Source organism: Rhipicephalus microplus, chromosome 6 (genome assembly GCF_043290135.1).
Source record: "Rhipicephalus microplus isolate Deutch F79 chromosome 6, USDA_Rmic, whole genome shotgun sequence".
Lineage (NCBI taxonomy): Eukaryota > Metazoa > Arthropoda > Arachnida > Ixodida > Ixodidae > Rhipicephalus > Rhipicephalus microplus.
In genome coordinates this window covers 139,134,787-139,156,473 of record NC_134705.1, presented here as the reverse complement: position 1 = coordinate 139,156,473, position 21,687 = coordinate 139,134,787, and the positions used below count along the sequence as shown (strand labels likewise).

Below are 21,687 nucleotides of genomic sequence, written 5' to 3'. Positions count from 1 at the left end.
CATATATAACTAACGTGGTATACATGTGAATCTCCAAGATATAGGGCTTTTTAGTTTGCTGTACGCTTCGCAGGAATCTCCCAAACAAGGAAATGTGCAATGACTCTGAAATGACGCACCAACATTGGGGCTCGGCACCACTGTTGTTGCAAGTAGTAAATGCACCAATCATAGGCAGACTTCAATTAAACTATGAACTGAACGAAAAAAAAGGACCTCAGGTTATAAATTTTCAGAACATAAACTGGGGCACCCACAAGTGGTACCTCAATAAATGCATCCTTGTCGTCTATGTGATAACTTGCCCACCTGCTTAGTGTTTTTTTTTGTGCATGCGAGGACTTTACGCGGGGAAAGTAATATGACCACTATCAGTCATGCTATCGTTAAAGGCTTCCAGAGGCACGAGACCACAAGGGAAAGGCCGACAACGTGTATCTGTTCTCATAGACTATATACATTAGTTGATGCTTCAGGGACCCTTCCACTCAATAGGCTTATATTATACATAATGGTGTCTATTAACTCTTCTGTACGCTTCAGCGTTGATTGAGGCACTGTGTGTACAGTATGCTTCAAGCTATATACCTTTTCACTGTTTACAAATGCAAACCTTTGATGACATCCGGTTTTGTCCGCCGAAATGTCAAATTAACATAGGTGGAAAAGAAAACCTTTAGAAAATAAACCACTGATTTTCTACGATTTCCCTTATTCGGGTGAATATGTTCGAATAAATGTTTTTTTAAGCTACATAAATTAGTAGTTTTTTTTTGAACTTTACGCACGTTCTTTTTATCTGAAAAACTGAAGAGAGACATTTCTTACATTTAAAAGAAACTTGAGAACGTGCTTTCCGTTTCAATGTTAGGAGCTGGTAATTGAGGTGACCGGAAAGTTTCTGAGTTACAACGCTTGTGACCTTGAAACCATCCATACCCACATGAAGTTCAACATCAAGCGTGTTCACGTCTCAGTGTTGAAAGAAAAGGTAGAATTTATTTTCTGAGGCTTGAGTCACCATGTGGTGGATTTTAGGGGTGAAGCATCTTAAGATCGACACTTGTTCGTCCACGTCCGAGTACATCACGGGAAGATTCGTGGATATGAGACACAAAGTGAGGTTTTACAAAAGGCTAGTTATCAGTCATAAATGCGACGGAACAACACGAAACACCTAGAAGCATAAACCATTTATACGAGTGGGTGACTTCAACGTTCACATTGTGATGCTTACTTTCCACTGTCATGGTGATTAGAAACCGTTGCTATAGTCGAAGTACATATGTGCGCATACAAGACAAAAATGTTTACAATAGAACCAGAATCATGATCGTGATGAACTAATATAAAATACCCACATACCCAAAGCCTATACACTAGTCGGTGAGTTCAATTTAGGCATTATCGACCTTAGGACCGAGCAGTTCATTATGGGTGGGATGCGTCTTGCTCATAGCATTGTTACCGATTGCCACTAACGTAGTGCAAAATGTACCGAAGAGGCCCTTGGTTCCCGTGGCCCGTAAAGCTTTTGTTGTTGACTGTACGTGTGATAACATGAAAAAAGTGCAACTTCTACGAATTTCCCTATCATAAAACTTCAGTGGTCTTTTTTTAGTTTAGCACTTCCCAACGATGGTTTCATTTTAATCAAACGTTTACCAATCCGGGTAGTAAACTGAAGCGATCGCAAAATTACGCTCTCGCACTGACACAAACAATCCTTTCAATAAATGGGACGACCGGTTGAGCTCTCATGGGACGCAAAAATTTGCAAAATGACGTTGAAGCTATCTATGTTTTGTTGCTGACATCCGTTTTTATTGCTGGCACCTAAATATCCAAATTGGCTCGGATGTGAAAAAGAAAACACTAGTCATGAGGTGAAGTGGAAGATAAACAAAAAATGATACTTTGATCATATGATTTCATTCTAATTCTTTCAATAATATTGATTTCGGCCATAACATAACACTGCAATCATTGAATCATGTGTATTGCGTCGCACCATATAACACCACGGGGGTTGGGGATGTTGCAGTGACACTGAACCCTGTGTGCAACGAACCTAAGTATCCAGGACTATGTAAGGGCTATTTCCCTCGTTATTACTACAACAACAAGACCAAGACATGCAAGAAGTTCATCTATGGAGGATGTCAGAGCAATGGCAACAACTTCCTAACTCTCGAGGAGTGCGAGAACACATGTTTGGGTATGTGACCTCTGAACCCTTCTATAGTCAATTTATGTGAAACTGCAACACACCCATTTCAAGCTCATAAATCAAAACGTTACCCTAACAAAAAAAAAACCGTCTTTTAAGATGCCACGTTTTCGGTGTCTGCCGATAAGAAATAAGATGTATGGAATTCTGGCTTAGGAGAAACACAATGGACACCATGCTTCCAAGCAAAGTCAGAGCTTCACCAAACTCGTGAAGCTGGGTAGAGCCGATGAGCCAATTCAAATAAATACGTGAAGAATGTGGGATGCTTTTCAAACATTATTAAAGTGGCAGACCAGTTGGACCGTCAAGTCGGAGTTCATCTCCAAAGCACGCAAACATTGAAATAATGTGATTTGCTATAAGACCCGTTTTAAATTTTAGAATAATAATTTACAAGTCTCACTTTGATTCAAAAATCAGCAATAATAGAACGCTAAGTTGGTTTAGCTTGCATAAAAGCATATCTATTATAGCCGCAAATCAAGCACATTCGTTTTGGATAAAAAAAATAGACGCAAGCAAGTAGAAGCTATGTGACCTGTGTTTGAAGTGCTAAGAAGACACCTGTAAATTCCGGACTTTCATGTCTGAGCGAACATTTTCGAAGCCACCATGGCTTTAATTCTTTCATGAGCCCTTCTTTTTCTGTTCAAAAGGCAAAGCTTTGCACCAGCAAAGGTAGAAGCTGCGTAGGTGCACGTGTTGCAAAAGGACGAATTATGTCGTAGTGGGCACTCGATCCCTATACTTGTAATAGGTATTTAAAATAATTTGAAACGCGCACACGCACAGTCAGCCGTTTCTTGCGGCGCGGTTGCGACACGCACCTGGAGCCGAAGCTATAAGCTAGCAATAGGGAATGTCATACGCTCAGAGCCCGATCAGGCCATAGCGTTCGACTCTCGATTACGAAGCTCAAGTGTTCTCCGGGGAATTTATTTGCCCTTCTATATATCGCATTTTGTGTAGTGCGGTTTTACTTTATGTCTTAAATGTTTGTTTTTCCGCGCTTCACTTCAGCACCTTACCTCACGAAGAAAGTTTTTTTCCGCCTATGATGATGTGGCAAGGTGGAGACCAGGGCTAGTAATATATCGTATACGTTAGGTCAAGCACCATAGTATACTTATAAGAATCATACCGTGGGACGCTCCAGAAACTTAGTCCACCTGGTGTTCTTTAACGTGCACTTAAATCTAAGTACCCCACGTCTAGCATTCCCCTCCTTCGAAATGCGACTACCAGGACTGAGATCGAGCCCCCGAATTCAGCATCAGCCTTTGGGCAACATAAGCACTGTTACTCCGTGCCGACTAGCGGGGCGGAAGAAGCTTTGGTGGAAGTTTAACCAGGTGTGAAGAAATTCCCACGCATACGATTATGACGCCAAAGCTGCCAGAGTGATATCTTCCATCGTCATATGAAAACGTACAGCAACACGACGCGCATAATTTAATTCATGATGATTAGTGTGCTCTATCAAACGTTTCACGATGGCCCTTTGGATGTGTTTGCTCTGCCTCAGTTGCAGATGCTCTTGAAGTCTCGGCTGACGTGCGTTACCCTAAGCATTGGAACAACACCAGGCACTGGAACGGAACCGAACACAGGCCCAATGTGACGTCAGAATACTCTGCTGTCAGCCCCGACGGTCAGTGTCGTAGTTTATGCTGGTCTTCTAGTTTAGTGTACTTTTGACGCGAAGCACCTAAACAAGGAAATGTTCAATTAACCGCTGTGAAGAATCCCCCAAATTGGCGCCTGACAACAATCTTGCATGTAGTAAACACACCAACCTCAAGGCGACTTCCACAAAATTCTAGCGGGGAGGAGGAAGCGAGTGACTCGTACGTGAGAGCAAAAACACGAAGTACAGACGCAGATACCTATCGCATCGTGAACTTGAAATCCTTATCATAAGTGTGATCACTTTCCTACTAGCCCAATGAAAACAAAAAGGACTGCACACGAAGGTTTCACGTGACCGAAGCACACTCCTCATTATCGAAAATGCTGTAAAAAAGCAAGAAAAAAACCACGCACTTCTCTGCTGTTTCTCTCTTAAGCTACGTACCTTATTTGGTTCTTTGGGGAATCTCTAGTTGAAGTCGGAATAAATAAATAATATTATGTAATACTATAGTAATTACCTCTCACCACACTTCTTTTTGTGTACCCATCCTTTATGTAATACCCAATTTAGGGGCCTTCAATGAATAAAGAAAGAAAGAATGAATGAACGAACAAACGAACGAATGAATGAATGAATGAATGAATGAATGAACCAATGAGCGTGACCTAGAGTAACTATAAATATTCTGAGCATACGATTAGCTTCGAACTATACTAACATTCAGTTCAGCCCAAGGTTTCCTCACGTTACAGTGTTGAAAGAAAGAGCAGAGTTTAGTTTCTGAGGCTTGGTTTTTGTTTCACCAGTCTGCCCAACTTCCTGTGCCTTTGTTCTCCGAGGTTGTGGTATATTCACTTGGATGAAGGATGCAGCTTTCAAGCAAATACAATAGACCATTCAACATCGCTTTACTCTTTCTTTAGCTAGGCATCTTTTTTTTTTCAGATGCACCTTTGGAAGATAGCCTAGGCCTCTCACGTCATGATCAAAGTGATCAGGCGTCCAAATTAAGGAAACTGTTTTCTTGATTAAGTGTAATACTGGTAGCGTCCTCCTGGGCTCAATATTTGTGAGGGCTACCCATATATAAAATGTAATCACCAACGTGGGAGCGGCCCACGATCCTACCCCTATAAAACAGGGGTGGAATCCTTCAGGACCCCAATAAAAGTTTTTCATCCATCCATCCATCCATCCATCCATCCATCCATCCATCCATCCATCCATCCATCCATCCATCCATCCATCCATCCATCCATCCATCCATCCATCCATCCATCCATCCATCCATCCATCCATCCATCCATCCATCCATCCATCCATCCATCCATCCATCCATCCATCCATCCATCCATCCATCCATCCATCCATCCATCCATCCATCCATCCATCCATCCATCCATCCATCCATCCATCCATCCATCCATCCATCCATCCATCCATCCATCCATCCATCCATCCATCCATCCATCCATCCATCCATCCATCCATCCATCCATCCATCCATCCATCCATCCATCCATCCATCCATCCATCCATCCATCCATCCATCCATCCATCCATCCATCCATCCATCCATCCATCCATCCATCCATCCATCCATCCATCCATCCATCCATCCATCCATCCATCCATCCATCCATCCATCCATCCATCCATCCATCCATCCATCCATCCATCCATCCATCCATCCATCCATCCATCCATCCATCCATCCATCCATCCATCCATCCATCCATCCATCCATCCATCCATCCATCCATCCATCCATCCATCCATCCATCCATCCATCCATCCATCCATCCATCCATCCATCCATCCATCCATCCATCCATCCATCCATCCATCCATCCATCCATCCATCCATCCATCCATCCATCCATCCATCCATCCATCCATCCATCCATCCATCCATCCATCCATCCATCCATCCATCCATCCATCCATCCATCCATCCATCCATCCATCCATCCATCCATCCACTTATGCCAGTCTGCGGCAAAAGTCTGTTGCAATTGTGAAGATTGTAAAAAGAAGACAATTATGAATAATAATGACTAGTTCTGTATTACGTACAACTAATTACATCCCACAGTTTTTTTTATTGACCTTGTAGGTAAGTGAAAAAGTAAATAATTAAAATAATAATAAATTTCTTTTCGAGGATCGATTGTAAACAGTGCGTCGTTACTACAGGACGCTATGGGGAGTTGAGTCCCCATTATAAAGAAGTGGGGTTCTCTTAAAGAACCCGCTCTTCGTCGAAATTGTAAACAAAAGTGTGGACTTATTTTTACGGAAGTTGCGCGTGAAATAGCACTACTTGCAAAGGCTTATTCTCGAAGAAGCGTCTCAATGTACCGCCTCACTACATTTACAGCCCGCAAGCGGGCGTGTCACACAATTTTTGGGGGGTTTTCGCAGGCACCTACTTATCAGGGGAGTATGAATACCTCGTAGATAGAAGCTCGGAAAATGTCTAACTGGACGTCTTGCTAACCACTATAGCAATTTCTAACTGAAATTTTTCTACCCAGCTTTGTTGTTTTAAACAATGATTACATGTATTTCATATTTCGAAGTAAGCAACTAGGCAAAACACAACTGTGTGGCTTACGTGCAGCGACACTCATTTGGACGCAGTCATAAAGTCTGAGTCGACTTCTCTGAAACTATTTTGGAGTGAGCACTGCCTTGTTTTTGTTACTGTGGGCCTAGCAACGTCAAACTTCGGTACACCAGGTACGATGTATTGGTGACAATGTATGTATGTATGTATGTATGTATGTATGTATGTATGTATGTATGTATGTATGTATGTATGTATGTATGTATGTATGTATGTATGTATGTATGTATGTATGTATGTATGTATGTATGTATGTATGTATGTATGTATGTATGTATGTATGTGTGTGTGTGTGTGTATGCATGCATGCATGCATGTATGTATGTATGTATGTATGTATGTATGTATGTATGTATGTATGTATGTATGTATGTATGTATTATGTATGTATATATGTATGTATGTATGTATGTATGTATGTATGTATGTATGTATGTATGTATGTATGTATGTATGTATGTATGTATGTATAATATCGGACTCAGAAGTTTATAGAATACTTGATGTAACAAAACCAAGTTTCAAGCGCGTTGTGAATGTATTGGATTGAACTGCATAGCACATGCTTTTAGTATGTAGTAGAATTAAGGCGCAGGAAGTGTATGTAAACTAAAGAGCACCTGTCGATGCAGCGGGGACTTTAAGGTTTTTGTTTTGTTTTGGCCACCTGATGTACCTGAACATTCGACACGGTCTGTAGATATGTAAGCGGCATGTACTACGTATCGTCATGCACTCATATATTCTTTACGTAGCTGGCTTCGACTTCGAGACTTACTGCAGACCCACATATGACCGTGGTCCCTGCAAGGCTGGCATTTGGAGGTGGTGGTTCAACGTGAAGACCGGTCAATGTGAGAAGTTCCTCTACGGAGGTTGCCGGGGAAACGAGAACAACCACGCAACCATGAAGGAGTGCGAAATAAGGTGCCTTAGGCTACTCAGTAAGTGTCACACCACATTATTAGGTACTTTTGCGTGCAGCGCACTCTGCGAACGCGGCACCACTACTTCCCAAGCAATAAAGTTACCCTAGCTAAATCACTTTTTCTAGTGATGTAAACACGTTGCCTGTAGCACTATAAAAAGGACACTTGAGCGAAAGGCAGTCGTGACGCATGGCTGGGACGTCTATGGTAAGGGAATTTAGCAACTAATGTGACCTTTGCTTATTACAAAGGAAGATTCATCGAGTGTAATCGTCCCTCTAGCAAGCCTAAGCTAAGCAACCTTGGAAATGTTGACTTGTAAATAATTAGCTATTGGCGTGGTCCCGATGAAGGACAGCGAATAGTGAACGATGCGAGCACCGATGAGCCATTGCTTATAATTGTTTCGAACAGTATCTTATAACGTGCAAAATCAGTGTCACATGACACACACATAACAAAGGGTGTCATTTGATTACGTCCTTAAAAATGAGGTTGTTTATGTTGCAATGTGATAGAGGTCTGGGTAAAGCACACGCCTGTGTTCGCATGCATTTTGAAAGCTTCTAGTCTCCACATTAATTGAGGTTTTCTTTCTATACGCTATATCAGACTTGTAAAACAATGGTTAGCCGTAGTAGATTTCGCAATGTTCAGCCAGCTTCGAGATGGCTGCGTTCTTGAGCTCGATGTGGCGCTTTTTAATACGTACGATGAGGACGTAAATAAACGCGAACAGTGCGGCATCAACATTCTCTACAGATTAGAATTTTTTTCGCATGCGGTTGTAGTCTGTGTGGTAATAAAGAAGCTCTTGAATAATCCATGATATATTCAAGAATCATTCATCTACCATTTTACTGTACCGAATGTGACCGCTCAATAGAAACATCGTGCCGCGCTGTTCGCGTTTTGTTCCCAATAAGTGAAGGCATCTATTCCCAATAGGCGAAGGAATTAAAATTTGTGTATTGGGTACGAATCGGTGTATGTCATTCCATGCTGAAAATGGAAACTTTTTTGTAGTGCATGATGCCTTGTTTCTTCGAGGTTATGGCCATCTTGACTGTAATGGCTGCTTACTCTTGTAATTGCACTGTGCGTGCTATCTGCGTGTCCAGTCTCCCGAACGTAATGTTGGTTGCAGGTGATACACTCAACACAGTAGGTTTGGTTGGGCGAGCCGCAGTGGATGCTATGCTTTACTCAGCAAATGTAATCTGAAGCTATGGTTCTGCGATAGCGATTATATGGATACTCTCGGCCGATTATTACCGTCGCCGTAGCCGTCATGTCTTATATATATATATATATATATATATATATATATATATATATATATATATATATATATATATATATATATATATATATATATATATATATATATATATATATATATATCGCATTTTCTCCATATCACTAGTGGCGAGGTATGTATAAACACCATTTACCACAGGCTTACTGACAATGGACCTAAAGGAAACATTCTTGAACGAAGCATGTACTTTGTTTGGATGAGCTATACATGCTTTCCTAAACAATAACGTGCCCGAAGGATTTATCAATGAAGGAAGGGGGGGGGGGGGTCCTGAAGCACATATAGTTAGAGGTAAAAGGCCTTCTAAAGAGTCTATGACTCCACTTTCAATCTGAATCAACAGTGAAAACTGCTCGCATCAAGTCGAGGACTATTCGGGAAGTTGCTGGTCTTGTCGTTGTCACACCAGTCCCGTTAATTAGGGAGGCGATCGCCGGGCTAATTCCAAGGGCTGAAGTATTGGCCCCCCGAACCGCACCACGAAAGCGTCGACAATTTAGAAGTGGTCCTTTTTGGCGCGCCAGCAGACGCTGGCTGTGGCCCAAAGAGCAAGTCAGAGCCGAGAGTTGATAAACAAAACAAATATTATATGCTCAAAAATGGCAGATCGAAAACAACACACAAGAATGCACACTCCACAATAGTTACATACAATACGTCACCAATCAAACAACGTACTACACAGTACAATCAGCCGCACTCAAAACAACGGACACAGACAACGATACGCACTACAATGCAGCCGCATGCATTGAACAACCAAGACACTTAAAGACTAAAGAGATATAAAACCTATTCAGTCCAAAGTCCTTGGAACAAAAGTCTGAATGATACTCTTCCGAGAATCACTCACTCAAAGTCCAGCGTTGTTGTCGTTCCGCGCCCTCGAAGTTTTTCTTCCAGGAAACCTCGCCGGAGTTTCTCTTCCAGGAAACCTTCCGTCTTCAATAGGCCACTCTCCAAGCTTCAAACTTCTTCGCCGGAACACGTCGGCTCCACACACGCAGCTGTCGCCACGCGTCTTCGCTCGATAGCGGTAAACACACACTCTTGCCTGTAACTCGAGTCGTCACCCCTCAGGTGGAAATCCTCTTCATCTCCTGCTTCGTCTCTACGGACGAAACCTTCGCCGACTACACGGCGGTATACCCTACGCGCTCTAGCGCTAACTTCCGTCTCCTCCTCAACTCTCATCTCGGCTGCTCGGTTAAATACCTTGCGCGCGACATTCCAGACGGTTCTCGTCATTTCGTCGGCGCGATACACAGCGAAGGCTGGGAAGAGGGCAAGACGGTGGGCACGCCCTCCGCGGCCGATGACTCAACTCGGTATGACCACGCCCCTTTCGTTCTGGAACTTTCGCGGGCTATCTCGGCCGCCGATGTGGGGCGAGGAGGTTCATCGGCGAAGCCACGCTTCCGAGAGGGGAGGCGTCGCGCGCCCGGGGAGCCTTGGATGCTTGTTTATTCTTTTCTTTTTTTTTCGTTGACCTAGCCGCGTCTCTCTGGGCGCGTTATCGCAAGAATTTGGCGGCGCGCCCGTTTTTAGCGCTCGTTCTGTGACAGTCGTGTCTGTGCATTCGGCTCCCAACGACATGCACACCGCCACTATAAATTTAAGACAAACTGAAGTCGTGCTATAAGTAGTGGTGACGTTTGCGCCATTAAAACATCGCACGGCTTCGTCGTTGCAGCGTTGTACATCTCACCAGGAACCTTGCGGACTGACCTCATGAAGTTCTTGCTGCACAACTTTTGTGGCGGTGTGTGAAGGCTTCAACTTTATTGTACATCGAAGTGAAAGCGAGTGGCCCATAGCGTTTATTGATGCCGAACATAAGCTTCACCACCTGTCAGACGTCACGCAGTCAACTAATAAGACCTGCTGATATATTGTAGTCACTGCATCACTGTCCATTTAAGCATAATCGACTGTGTTCAGTGCATTTTGTATGGTTCCTAAATCTCCCAGCCTCACTTCTTAAGACAGCTCGATGTGTCGCTATTGCATTCATTGCATTGGCCTTGTGCCAAACTAACACTTCTTTTTCTACTTTACTTGCCGGCTTTTTTGTATGCACAGAGAACATCTAAATAGACCACAAAAAGCACATGACAGCTTCGTGGCTCTTTTGAGTTTCCGATGCACCAGCTTGTTTTCGAAATTAGTTGGGCGTTCTTAAACGACTCTAGGTGGTTTGGGGAAAACTTCTTTGGGTTTCTCGTAGAGAGCGAACATTATAGAAGATTTACGTAGCTTAATGTATACGTTGGGCAGCTAGCACGATAACTTGGTAACGAGCACGGGTTCTTGCTTTTGTGGTATGAGGGCATGGCTTTGAGCATGGATTAGCGCAGTACGGAGCACGCTGGGACTATGTGTCTCGCCCAAAACTGTTTCTCAAGGAAATACAAACTGTGAACACGACGATGTCCTCTGTGCCTCAAAGGAGAGACGAACCCACATGAGCAATCTTTGAAAGGGTAAGGACTAATGTGGAAAAAGAGCGTAGTATTGGTGGAAAACTTCCAGCACACGGATGCTTACAAAATACCGTGCTGGACAAGTTCATTCATAATCTTAAATCAAAAACAGAGCGATAAAAACGGTACGAGCAGAGATACCGTACGCTTGTCCTTCTGTGTTCTAGAGCTTATTTGTGCACTCTGTCTTTTTTATAACTTGAATATTTCTTTTCCTGTACCTTTGTCCAGCTGTATTCTTCGTGACGCGATACTTTACCGGCGATAGTGTTGCCTGATTTTCGCGACGCCATGCGCAAGGCTGAAAATAATCTCTCTTCGTTTAAGGACCTCATACGTAGGTCTCGTAAAGAGTCATGCCATAGGGGGAAGCTCCAAAAACTTCGTCCATCTGGGGTTCATTACGTTCGCCTAAATCTAAGTACACTTCCCTTTAGGCCTCCATTGAAATGCGTCTGCCTCTATCGGGTTCCGAGCCCTGATTTTCGTATCACCGGCCGAGCAACATAACCGCTTGACCACCTTGGCGGCTAGCAGAGAACATGTAAAATTCTCGGGGCTAGAGATTCGATAGGGTTAAAAAGAAATTGCACAAGAACAATCAGTACAAGTGAGTTGCAAGAGCGAAATCTTCCACATTCACACATGAAATGTACCGTGTGCAGATTGTCGTGCGAAAGATACATTTCCTGATGATTGTTATGCCCTTATCCACCCATTCGCAGTTAACCATGCGACGTATTTGTTCTTCTTTGCAGGCACAGTTGAAATCTCGGCCGACGCGCATTACCGGAAACACTGGAACGGGACCAAGTACAGCCCGAATGTGACGACGGAATACTCTGACGTTCACCTTAATGGTCAGTGTAGTTTTCTGGTTCACTATCATAGAAAACTAAATGAGCGAGGATGAAAACGAACGAGGCGGGCACATGTACCAGCTTTCTTTTCCGTCAAGTCGGCTAAGTGCTTTACAAAAGTTAGCATATATCACTAACGTGGTCATCAAGCATGTACGCCTCCAAATTATATGCCTTTTTAGTGTACCTAACGTTTCGCGGGTATCTCCCAAGCAAGAAAACGTGGAATGACTCTCCGAAATTACGCACCGAAATCGGGGCTTGGCGCCAGTGTTGCTAGTTGTAAACACACCAACCATAGGCAGACTTAAATAAATTCTGACATGAACGAAGAAAAAGTACCTCAAATTATGGATTCTCAAAACATAAATTGGGGCACCCACAAGTCGTAACTCAATATATGAATCCTTGTCGTCTATGTGGTAACATGCCTACCCGCGCATTGGAATGATTTGTGCATCCGAGGACTTTACGCTGCAAAAGTAATCTGTGCGTTATCAGTCATGCTGTCGTTGAAGGCTTCCAGAGGCACGAGACCACAAGGGAAAGCCCGACAACACGTATCTGTTCTCATAGACCATATATATTAGTTTGTGCTTTAGGGACCCTTCAGCTCAATGCGATTATATTATTCATAATGCTGTAATAACTCTTGTGTACGCTCCTGCCTTTATTGAGGTACCGATAGTACAGTCAGTTTCAAGCTATAGACCCTTTCACTGTTTGCAAACACAGCCCCTTGATGACATCCAGTTTGTGTTAACCGATGTGCCAAAATGGCATTGGTGGGCAAGGAAAGCGTTAGAAAATAAGCCGCCGATTTTCTACAATTTTTTTTGCTTATTTGACAAACTGTGTTCAAATAAATGCTCTTTTGAGCTATACATAATATATCTTTAGGATTTGTTTGAACTTTACGCACGTTCTTTTCATCTGATGAACTAAAGAGAGGTATTTCTTACATTGAAAAGAAATTTGAAAACCTGCTTTCCGTTTCAATGTTAGGAACTGGTAAACGAGGTGACCGGAATTCTGGGATACAACGCTTGTGATCTTGAAACCGTCTATACCTACATGAAATTCCGAATCAAGTGTGTTGACGTCTCAGTGCTGAAAAAAGCAAAGAACCTATTTTCGGAGGCTTGGATTACCATGTAGTGGACTTTAGGGGAAAAGCGTCTTAGGATCCACACTTGTTCGTCCACGTCCGTGTCTACACAGGAAGATTCATGGATATGAGATACAAAGTAAGGTTTCGCAATAGACTAATTATCAGTCATAAATGTGACGGAACAACACGAAACACTTAGAAGCATAAACAATTGAAACGGGTGGGGGACTTCAGCGTTCACATTATGGAGCTTAGGGGCCAATCTTTGTCGTCGACGCTTACTGTCTGCTTTCATGGTGGTTAGAAAGCGTTGTGATAGTAAAAATATACAGGGCGTCCCAGGTAAACTTAGCCAGAGTTTAAAAATATACCAGCACATGTAATTCTGGTGGGACTAAATGCATGTTGTTCATTGTTGCCTGGAGTCAGTCACACTATTTTTTGTGTTCTCAAATATTGTTTGCTTGGATCAGTTTAATTGACTAACCTTTGAAGGAACGAAAAAGGATAAAAAAGTTCAATGAGAAAGTTGTAGACAGGTTTGCAAAACTTCTGAATAGATATTTATGAGCTTTATAGGAAAGTTGTAGACAGGTTCGCAAAACTTCTGAATAGATAGTTTAGAGCTTTATGATGTTACGGGAGAATAACTTTACTTTATAAAACGAGGAATAAACTCGGTGGTGGACAAGATGGCGCCCAGTTGGCTCACAGATCTGACAACATCGTCCTCCTCTTTGTCTTCTTCGTCGTTCTCATCCTACCGTTACATGATTTCCCCGGCGGCTGGAGCACCGACCCGGTGCTAATCAGGAGGCACTGGAGTAATACGGTTTGAGTCGCGTAACATGCACTATGTCAGTGTGAGGGTGAAGGATGGCGGGGTCCGTAGGGGTGATTTCGTATGTGACGTCAGTTACTTGGCGTAAGATACGGTAGGGACCTGAATAGCGTGGGAGTAACTTCTCCGAAAGTCCAACGCGGCGCGAGGGGAACCATAACAGAACGAGATCTCCGGGTGTGAAGTGGACGTCACGATGGCGGGCGTCGTATACGCTCTTCTGATTGTCCTGGGAGTCCAGTAAGCGTCGTCGAGCAACTTGGCGTGCCGCTTGGGCCTTCATTATTGCATCACGAGCGTACTGAGACTTGTCATTTAGTCCGGCCGGCAGGAGGGTGTCGAAAGGTAGCGCAGGGTCACGGCCGAACAACAGAAAAAAAGGAGAGAACCCAGCGGTGTCGTGTCTGGAAGAATTGTACGCGAATGTTACAAACGGTAACGTAGTGTCCCAGTCGCGGTGATCGGCGGAGACATACATGGAGAGCATGTCGGTGAGAGTGCGATTGAGGCGCTCCGTTAGACCATTTGTTTGTGGATGGTAAGCAGTCGAGAGCTTGTGTTTAGTGGCGCAGGAGCGGAGGAGGTCATCAACCACTTTGGAAAGGAAGTAGCTGCCTCGGTCGGTAAGGAGTTGTCGAGGGGCGCCATGATGTAAGATGACGTCCTCCAAAAGGAAATCGGCCACGTCAGTTGCACAGCTGGTTGGAAGGGCCCGTGTGATCGCGTATCGGGTAGCATAATCGGTTGCTACTGCAATCCACCGATTACCCGCAGCTGACGTAGGAAAAGGGCCAAGCAGGTCCACGCCAACACGGTAGAATGGGTCTTGTGGGATGTGCAGTGGCTGAAGACGTCCGGCCGGAGGGGCATTTGGTTTTTTCCGTCGTTGACAAGGGTCGCAGGCTGCAATATAGCGGCAGACGTCGCGGTACATGCCAGGCCAGAAGAAGCGCCGGCGAACTCTGTCGTAGGTCCGTGACACGCCGAGGTGACCCGCTGTAGGTGCATCATGAAGCTGGGCGAGAACAGTGTGACGCAATTGAATGGGAACGACGAGTAGTCTTTCGGGGCCGTCAGGACGCATATTGCAACGGTACAATACACCATCATGTATTTCAAACATTCGAAGGGAAGGGTCGGGCCTCACCGATGTGAGCCTTCGGATAATACCGTCCAAGAAAGTATCTCGTCGCTGCTCGATTCCAATGTCATGAAACGCGGATAGAGAGAAAACGTCGATAGGAAGGGTGGTTTTAGAGGAGTCGCCGTCTGGAGGGTCGACAGGATACCGGGACAAGCAGTCCGCATCTTGATGCAGGCGGCCGGTTTTATACAGGACTGAGTAATCAAATTCTTGAAGGCGCAGCGCCCAACGGCCAAGACGGCCTGAAGGGTCTTTAAGGGACGAAAGCCAGCACAAGGCGTGGTGATCTGTGATTACTGTGAATGGCCGGCCGTACAAATAGGGACGAAATTTACCGACTGCCCAAACAAGTGCCAAACATTCCCGTTCGGTTATTGAATATTTTCTTTCAGCAGGCGAAAGAAGGCGGCTGGCATAAGCAACAACACGGTCTCGTCCTTGTTGTTTCTGGGCGAGGACTGCACCGATGCCATAGCCACTTGCGTCTGTACGAACTTCTGTTGGAGATGAAATATCAAAGTGGGCGAGGATAGGCGGAGACGTAAGCAGACACACTAGATTTTGAAACGCATCTGCTTGCTCAGGGCCCCAGATGAAGCCAGCGTCTTTTTTGAGAAGTTGAGTGAGAGGGCGTGCTACGTCGGCGAAGTTTTTAACAAAGCGGCGGAAGTAAGAACAGAGGCCAACGAAACTGCGAACGTCTTTGGTACAGGTTGGTACAGGGAAATCTCTTACTGCGCGTATTTTATCTTGATCAGGGCGAACCCCCACAGAATCAACGAGGTGTCCGAGGACAGAAATTTCACGACGGCCGAAGTGGCACTTTGCCGAATTGAGTTGCAGGCCCGCCTTACGAAAGACAGATAAGATTTTCGATAGCCTTTCAAGGTGCGTCGCAAAAGAAGGCGAAAAAACGATAACGTCGTCCAGGTAGCACAGGCAGATGGACCACTTGAAGCCGTGCAACAGAGCGTCCATCATACGTTCGAATGTGGCGGGCGCATTACATAAACCGAATGGCATCACTTTAAACTCGTAAAGGCCGTCGGGAGTGATAAACGCCGTCTTCTCCCGGTCCATGTCATCAACGGCAATCTGCCAGTACCCAGAGCGGAGGTCAATGGAGGAAAAATATTTTGCACCGTGAAGGCAATCCAGGGCATCGTCTATGCGTGGTAAAGGGTAGACGTCCTTCTTCGTTATTTTGTTTAAATGGCGATAATCGACGCAAAATCTCCAGCTGTTGTCCTTCTTCTTTACAAGTACAACAGGGGACGCCCAGGGACTGCATGAAGGCTCGATGATATTCCGAGAAAGCATTTTGTCGACCTCCTGTTGGATGATGCGCCGCTCTGCATGGGAAACACGGTAGGGTCTCCGATGGATGGGACTCGTATCGCCTGTATCAATCCGGTGCTTAACAACGGACGTCTGGCCGAGTGGGCGGTCGCCAAGGTCGAAGATGTCCCAAAAAGATGCAAGCAGGGAACGCAGGTCGTTAGCTTGTTCTTTCGGCAAGTCGGGGGCAATCATCTTGGTTAACACACTTTGGTCTGATGGAGGAGTAGCCGAAGTTTTTTCGGCACTCGGGATGCTGTCATAACTTAGAGTGCAAATATGGCACTCTGCCGCCGGCACGATCTCGGCTAGAGATATACCACGAGGGAGGACTTGTGTACATAGTGAAAAATTCACTAAGGGTAGGCAGGATGCATTGGCCGTAATAGTGATGACGGTGTGAGGAAACGCAACGTTGTGCGAAAGCAGGACGTCAACATTGGGGGACACAATATAAACACCGTCTGGGACAGGTGGAACAGGGGAGACGCCTATGTAAGCTACTGTTCGTTGAGGGAGACGCAGGTGTTCTGTAGAACAAAGCCGACTTGGAGGGCAACTTGGAGGATCAACAACATTAGGTAGAGCGAGTTGCACTATACCGGCAGAGCAGTCTATCAAGGCCGAATGTTCAGACAAAAAGTCTTGGCCCAAAATTATGTCATTAGGGCAGTGTTCTAAAACATAAAACAGAACTGATGTGTGGTGTCCGGCGACGCTGACGCGAGCTGAGCACACACCAATTACGGCGACTTTTCCACCATCGGCCGTTCGGACCACAGGAGTTGGGCCAGGAGTAAGGACTTTCTTCAGCCGTGCTCTAAGGTCAGCGTTCATGATAGACACGTGTGCGCCAGTGTCAATGAGGGCTGTAGTAGGTACACCGTCGACGTCAACATTGATAAGGTTCTGATGTGCGGGCAAGGTCAGTAGAGGATTTTGGGATCGGGTCGGTATTGCAGCATCACCTCCAAGAGCTGCTCCCGTCAGTTTTCCGGAGGTGAACGCCGGAACGAGCTTGGGGACGGCGATCGGCGAGATGGGGGCGAGCGGGAGAAACGGCGTTGTGGCGAAGGGGAGCGGCTGGATCGGGGGCGCGAGGAATTCTCAGGCGTTAGCGGCTCTGTTTTCGGTGATGAGCGTGAATTCCAGACAGGTGGGCGATGGGGCGGAGGGTGAGGCCACGGAGCAGAGCTGGACCAAGCACGGCAGTGACGCGAAATGTGGCCTATACGACCGCAATTGAAGCATATCGGCCGGTCGTCTGGGGTGCGCCATACCGCCGGGTCGCGATAATGTGGGCTGGCAGAAAAACGTCGGTTGGGCGGAACAGTCACGGGTGGATTTGGTGTGGCGTAGTCTGGACGATGAATGGAGCAGACGTTTAAGCCGGCGTTGGCCAGTTCTTGCCTCACGACGGTCTGTATGAGAGAGACGGTGGCGTGATAGCTTTCGGAGTTGGGGGAGGCTGACACGAGTGGAGCTGCGGCTTCTATTTCCCGACGGACAATACGGACAACGTCACCGGGACTTTCCGTAGAAGGCAGGCGAGGGTCTTCGCATGTGGATGTTGCAGCCGTGTTTGGAAGCCGGGCAAACTGGTGGAGAACACGGCGGCTCTTCGCTTCTTCAAAGCGCCGGCATTCAGAAATAATGTCGTGGACCGTAGATGAATTCTTGAACACAAGAAGGTGAAAGGCGTCATCTGCTATGCCCTTAATAATATGGCCAACCTTATCGGCTTCGGACATCTGCGAGTCTACCTTGCGGCACAAAGCGAGCACGTCCTGAATGTACGTGAGGTATGATTCGGTGCACGTCTGAACTCGACGTGCGAGCTCGTTTTGGGCGGCGCGTTGACTTCCCACAGGCCTGCCAAATAGCTCCCGGAGCTTTTGCTTGCATAACTCCCAGCTAGTCAGTTCTTCCTCGTGCGTCTCGTACCAGACCTTTGCGGTACCTCTGAGATAAAAAATCACGTTGGCCAGCATGAGCGTTGGATCCCATCGCATACGTACACCCACTCGTTCGTATGACTTCAGCCAGGCTTCTACGTCAATGCCATCAGTGCCAGAAAAGGTACCTGGATCTCTCGGGGGCTCCAAGATGAGGGTTGACGGTCCAGTTGGAGAAAGCACGGACGTAGTTGGAGAAGGCACGGTAGTCGGGGAAGGGTCGGCATTGTTGACTGCAGTCGCCATGGGGGAGACCACTAGGCGCCCGCTACGAAGCTCCGTTTTGCGTGAAGTGAGTACCCCGCACCTCCCACCAATGATGTTACGGGAGAATAACTTTACTTTATAAAACGAGGAATAAACTCGGTGGTGGACAAGATGGCGCCCAGTTGGCTCACAGATCTGACAACATCGTCCTCCTCTTTGTCTTCTTCGTCGTTCTCATCCTACCGTTACAATATATGTTAAGTATTAGTCTTTTTCTGTTAATTACAAATGCCCGGGAAATACAAAAAAATACCACGTGACAAAACCGCTCACGCGTCATTGCACACGATGATTTTAGTGCTTTCTAACGTTCCGCGTACGAACGACACGCTTCCTTCGCTTCCGTTTAACACAGCGATAAGCAATCACATATATCATCGTTTTTGTGGACGACAGCAAAACGTGTTCATCGTAAAGCCACCACCATTGTTGCGGCCCTGCAGAGACAGCAATATGCGGCAAATGCTTTTGTAATTCGCACGCGAAGATTTCAACTGTGCCTGCAAAGAAGAACGAATACGTCGCATGGTTAACTGCGAATGGGTGAATAAGGGCATAACAATCATCAAGAAATGTATCTTTCGCACGACAATCTGCACATGCTACATTTCATATGGGAATATGGAAGATTTCACTCTTGCAACTCACGTGTACTGAATCACAGAATCACATAGGGAGCACTATAATCATTGTGCGCGCTGGTGCACGCGCGGGATTGTCACGTGGTATTTTTTGTGTTTTGTGGTCATTCGAAATTAGCAGAAAAATGCTAATAATTAACAGATATAAAGTCCAAAACAGTATAATCGGACGTTTTTCGAACCGATCTACAACTTTCTCGTTGAAACGTTTCCTCAATCTTCATTTCATCAACCTTCATAAGTTAGTTGATTAAAAAGCTCTAATTACACAATGTTTGAGAACACAGAAACTAGTCTTACTCGAAGGAACGGTGAGCAACATGCATTTAGTCGCGTCGTAGTTGCGTGTGCCCGCACATTTTTAAACTCTGACTAAACTTACCTTAGACACCCTGTATATGCCAAACAAAAATGTTTACATGAGAACAAGAGTCATGATTATACGAGCCAATATAAAATACTCACATACCCAAACCCTATACACTAGTCGGCGAGTTCAATGGAGACATTATCGACCTTAGCACCAAGCTGTCCATTATGGGCGGGATGCGTCTTGCTCGTAGCACTGTTACCGATTGCCTTTAACGCTGTGCAAAATGTACCGAAAAGGCTCTGGCTCCCGTGGCCAGTGAAGCTTTCGTGGCTGACTGTACATGTCATAACATGAAAGTTCAACTTCTATGTATTTCACGATCATGAAATTTCCGTGGTCTTTTTTAGTGTAGCACTCACCAACGATGGTTTCGTTTTAACTAAAGGTTTACCAAGCCAGGTAATGAACTCAAGCGATCAAAAATTTCAGCTTTCGCATGGACACAAACATTTCTTTTAAAAAATGGGAGGACCGGGTGAGCTCTCATGGGAGGCAAAATTTTCCGAAATGACGTTCAAGCTATGTTTTGTTGTGACATCCGTTTCTATAGCTGGCAAGTAAATATCCAAATTTGTTCGGATGTAAAAAACGAAATGCTAGTCGTGAGTTCTAGTGGCAGATGAAAAAAAATAATACTTTGACTATATGATTTCATTTTAATTGTTTCGAGGATTTTGATTTCGACCATATTAACATAACGCTGCAACCATTGCATCATGTGCGTTTCATCGCACCATGTAACACCACGGGGGTTGGGGATGTTGCAGTGACACTGAACCCGGTGTGCAACGAACCTAAGTATCCAGGACTATGTAAGGGCTATTTCCCTCGTTATTACTACAACAACAAGACCAAGAAATGCAAGAAGTTCATCTACGGAGGATGTCAGAGCAACGGCAACAACTTCCTCACTCTCGAGGAGTGCGAGAACACATGTTTGGGTAGGTGACCTCTGACCTCTTCTATAGTCAATTTATGTGAAACTGCGACACACCCATTTCGAGCTCATAAATCTAAACGTAACCCTGAAAAAACAAACCTCTTTAAGATGCCACGTTTTCGGTGTCTGCCGATAACAAGTGAGATCTATGGAATTCTGGCTTTGCAGAAACTTAACGGACACAATGCTTGCAAGCAAAGTCAGAGCTTCACCAAACTCCTGAAGCTGGCTACAGCCAGATGCGCCAATTTAAATAAATACGTGAAGAATGTGGGATGCTTTTCAAACATTCATAAAGTGGCAGACCAGTTGACCCGTCAAGTCAGAGTTCATCTCCAAAACGCGCAAACATTGAAATATTGTGATTTGCTATAAGACCCGTTTTGAATTTTAGAAATTTAAGTCACAAGTCTCACTTTGAATTGTAAATTAGTAATAATGGAATGATAAGTAGGTTTAGCTTGCATAAAATTGTATCTATTATAGCTGCAAATCAAGCACATTTGTTTTGGATAAAAAAAAATAGACGCAAGCAAGTAGAAGCTCTGTGACTTGTGTTTGAAGTGCTAAGAAGACACCTGTAAATGCCGGCCTTTTATGTCTTAGCGAACATTTTCAAAGCCCCCATAGCTTTAATCCTTTCATGAGCCTTTCTTTTTTTGTTTTTAAGGCAAGACGGTGCATCAACGATGTTATAAGCTGCATAGGTGCGCGTGATGCCTTACGGGCACTTAGTGGGCCTTTCACTGATTTGCGAAAAGAATAATTATGGCGTAGTGGGCACTGGTCCACTACGCCACTTACTCTAATAATAAAAAAATGCAACACGCACAGAGCCCGTGTACGCCATCGCGTTCTACTCTGGATCCCGAAGCTCGAGTTCTCTGAGCATCTTTTCTTCTTTTTCCTTCTGTATCTCGCATTTCATGCACTGCCCTTTTATTTCATGTTTATTATGCTTGTTCTCCCACGATTCACTCCACCAGGTT

General features: G+C 45.0%; 1 protein-coding gene across 1 annotated transcript in view; it reads left to right on the top strand.

The window, feature by feature from the left end:
* The window catches only part of LOC119167312 (papilin), an 86,416-nt gene that overhangs the window by 22,797 nt on the left and 41,932 nt on the right, over positions 1 to 21,687 (top strand). Inside the window, exons 7-11 of the mRNA XM_037418781.2 lie at positions 2,045 to 2,218; positions 3,759 to 3,884; positions 7,251 to 7,439; positions 11,987 to 12,088; positions 20,526 to 20,699. Of these exons, the coding sequence (XP_037274678.2) occupies positions 2,045 to 2,218; positions 3,759 to 3,884; positions 7,251 to 7,439; positions 11,987 to 12,088; positions 20,526 to 20,699 (765 nt within the window). The remainder of the gene's footprint in view (positions 1 to 2,044; positions 2,219 to 3,758; positions 3,885 to 7,250; positions 7,440 to 11,986; positions 12,089 to 20,525; positions 20,700 to 21,687) is intronic.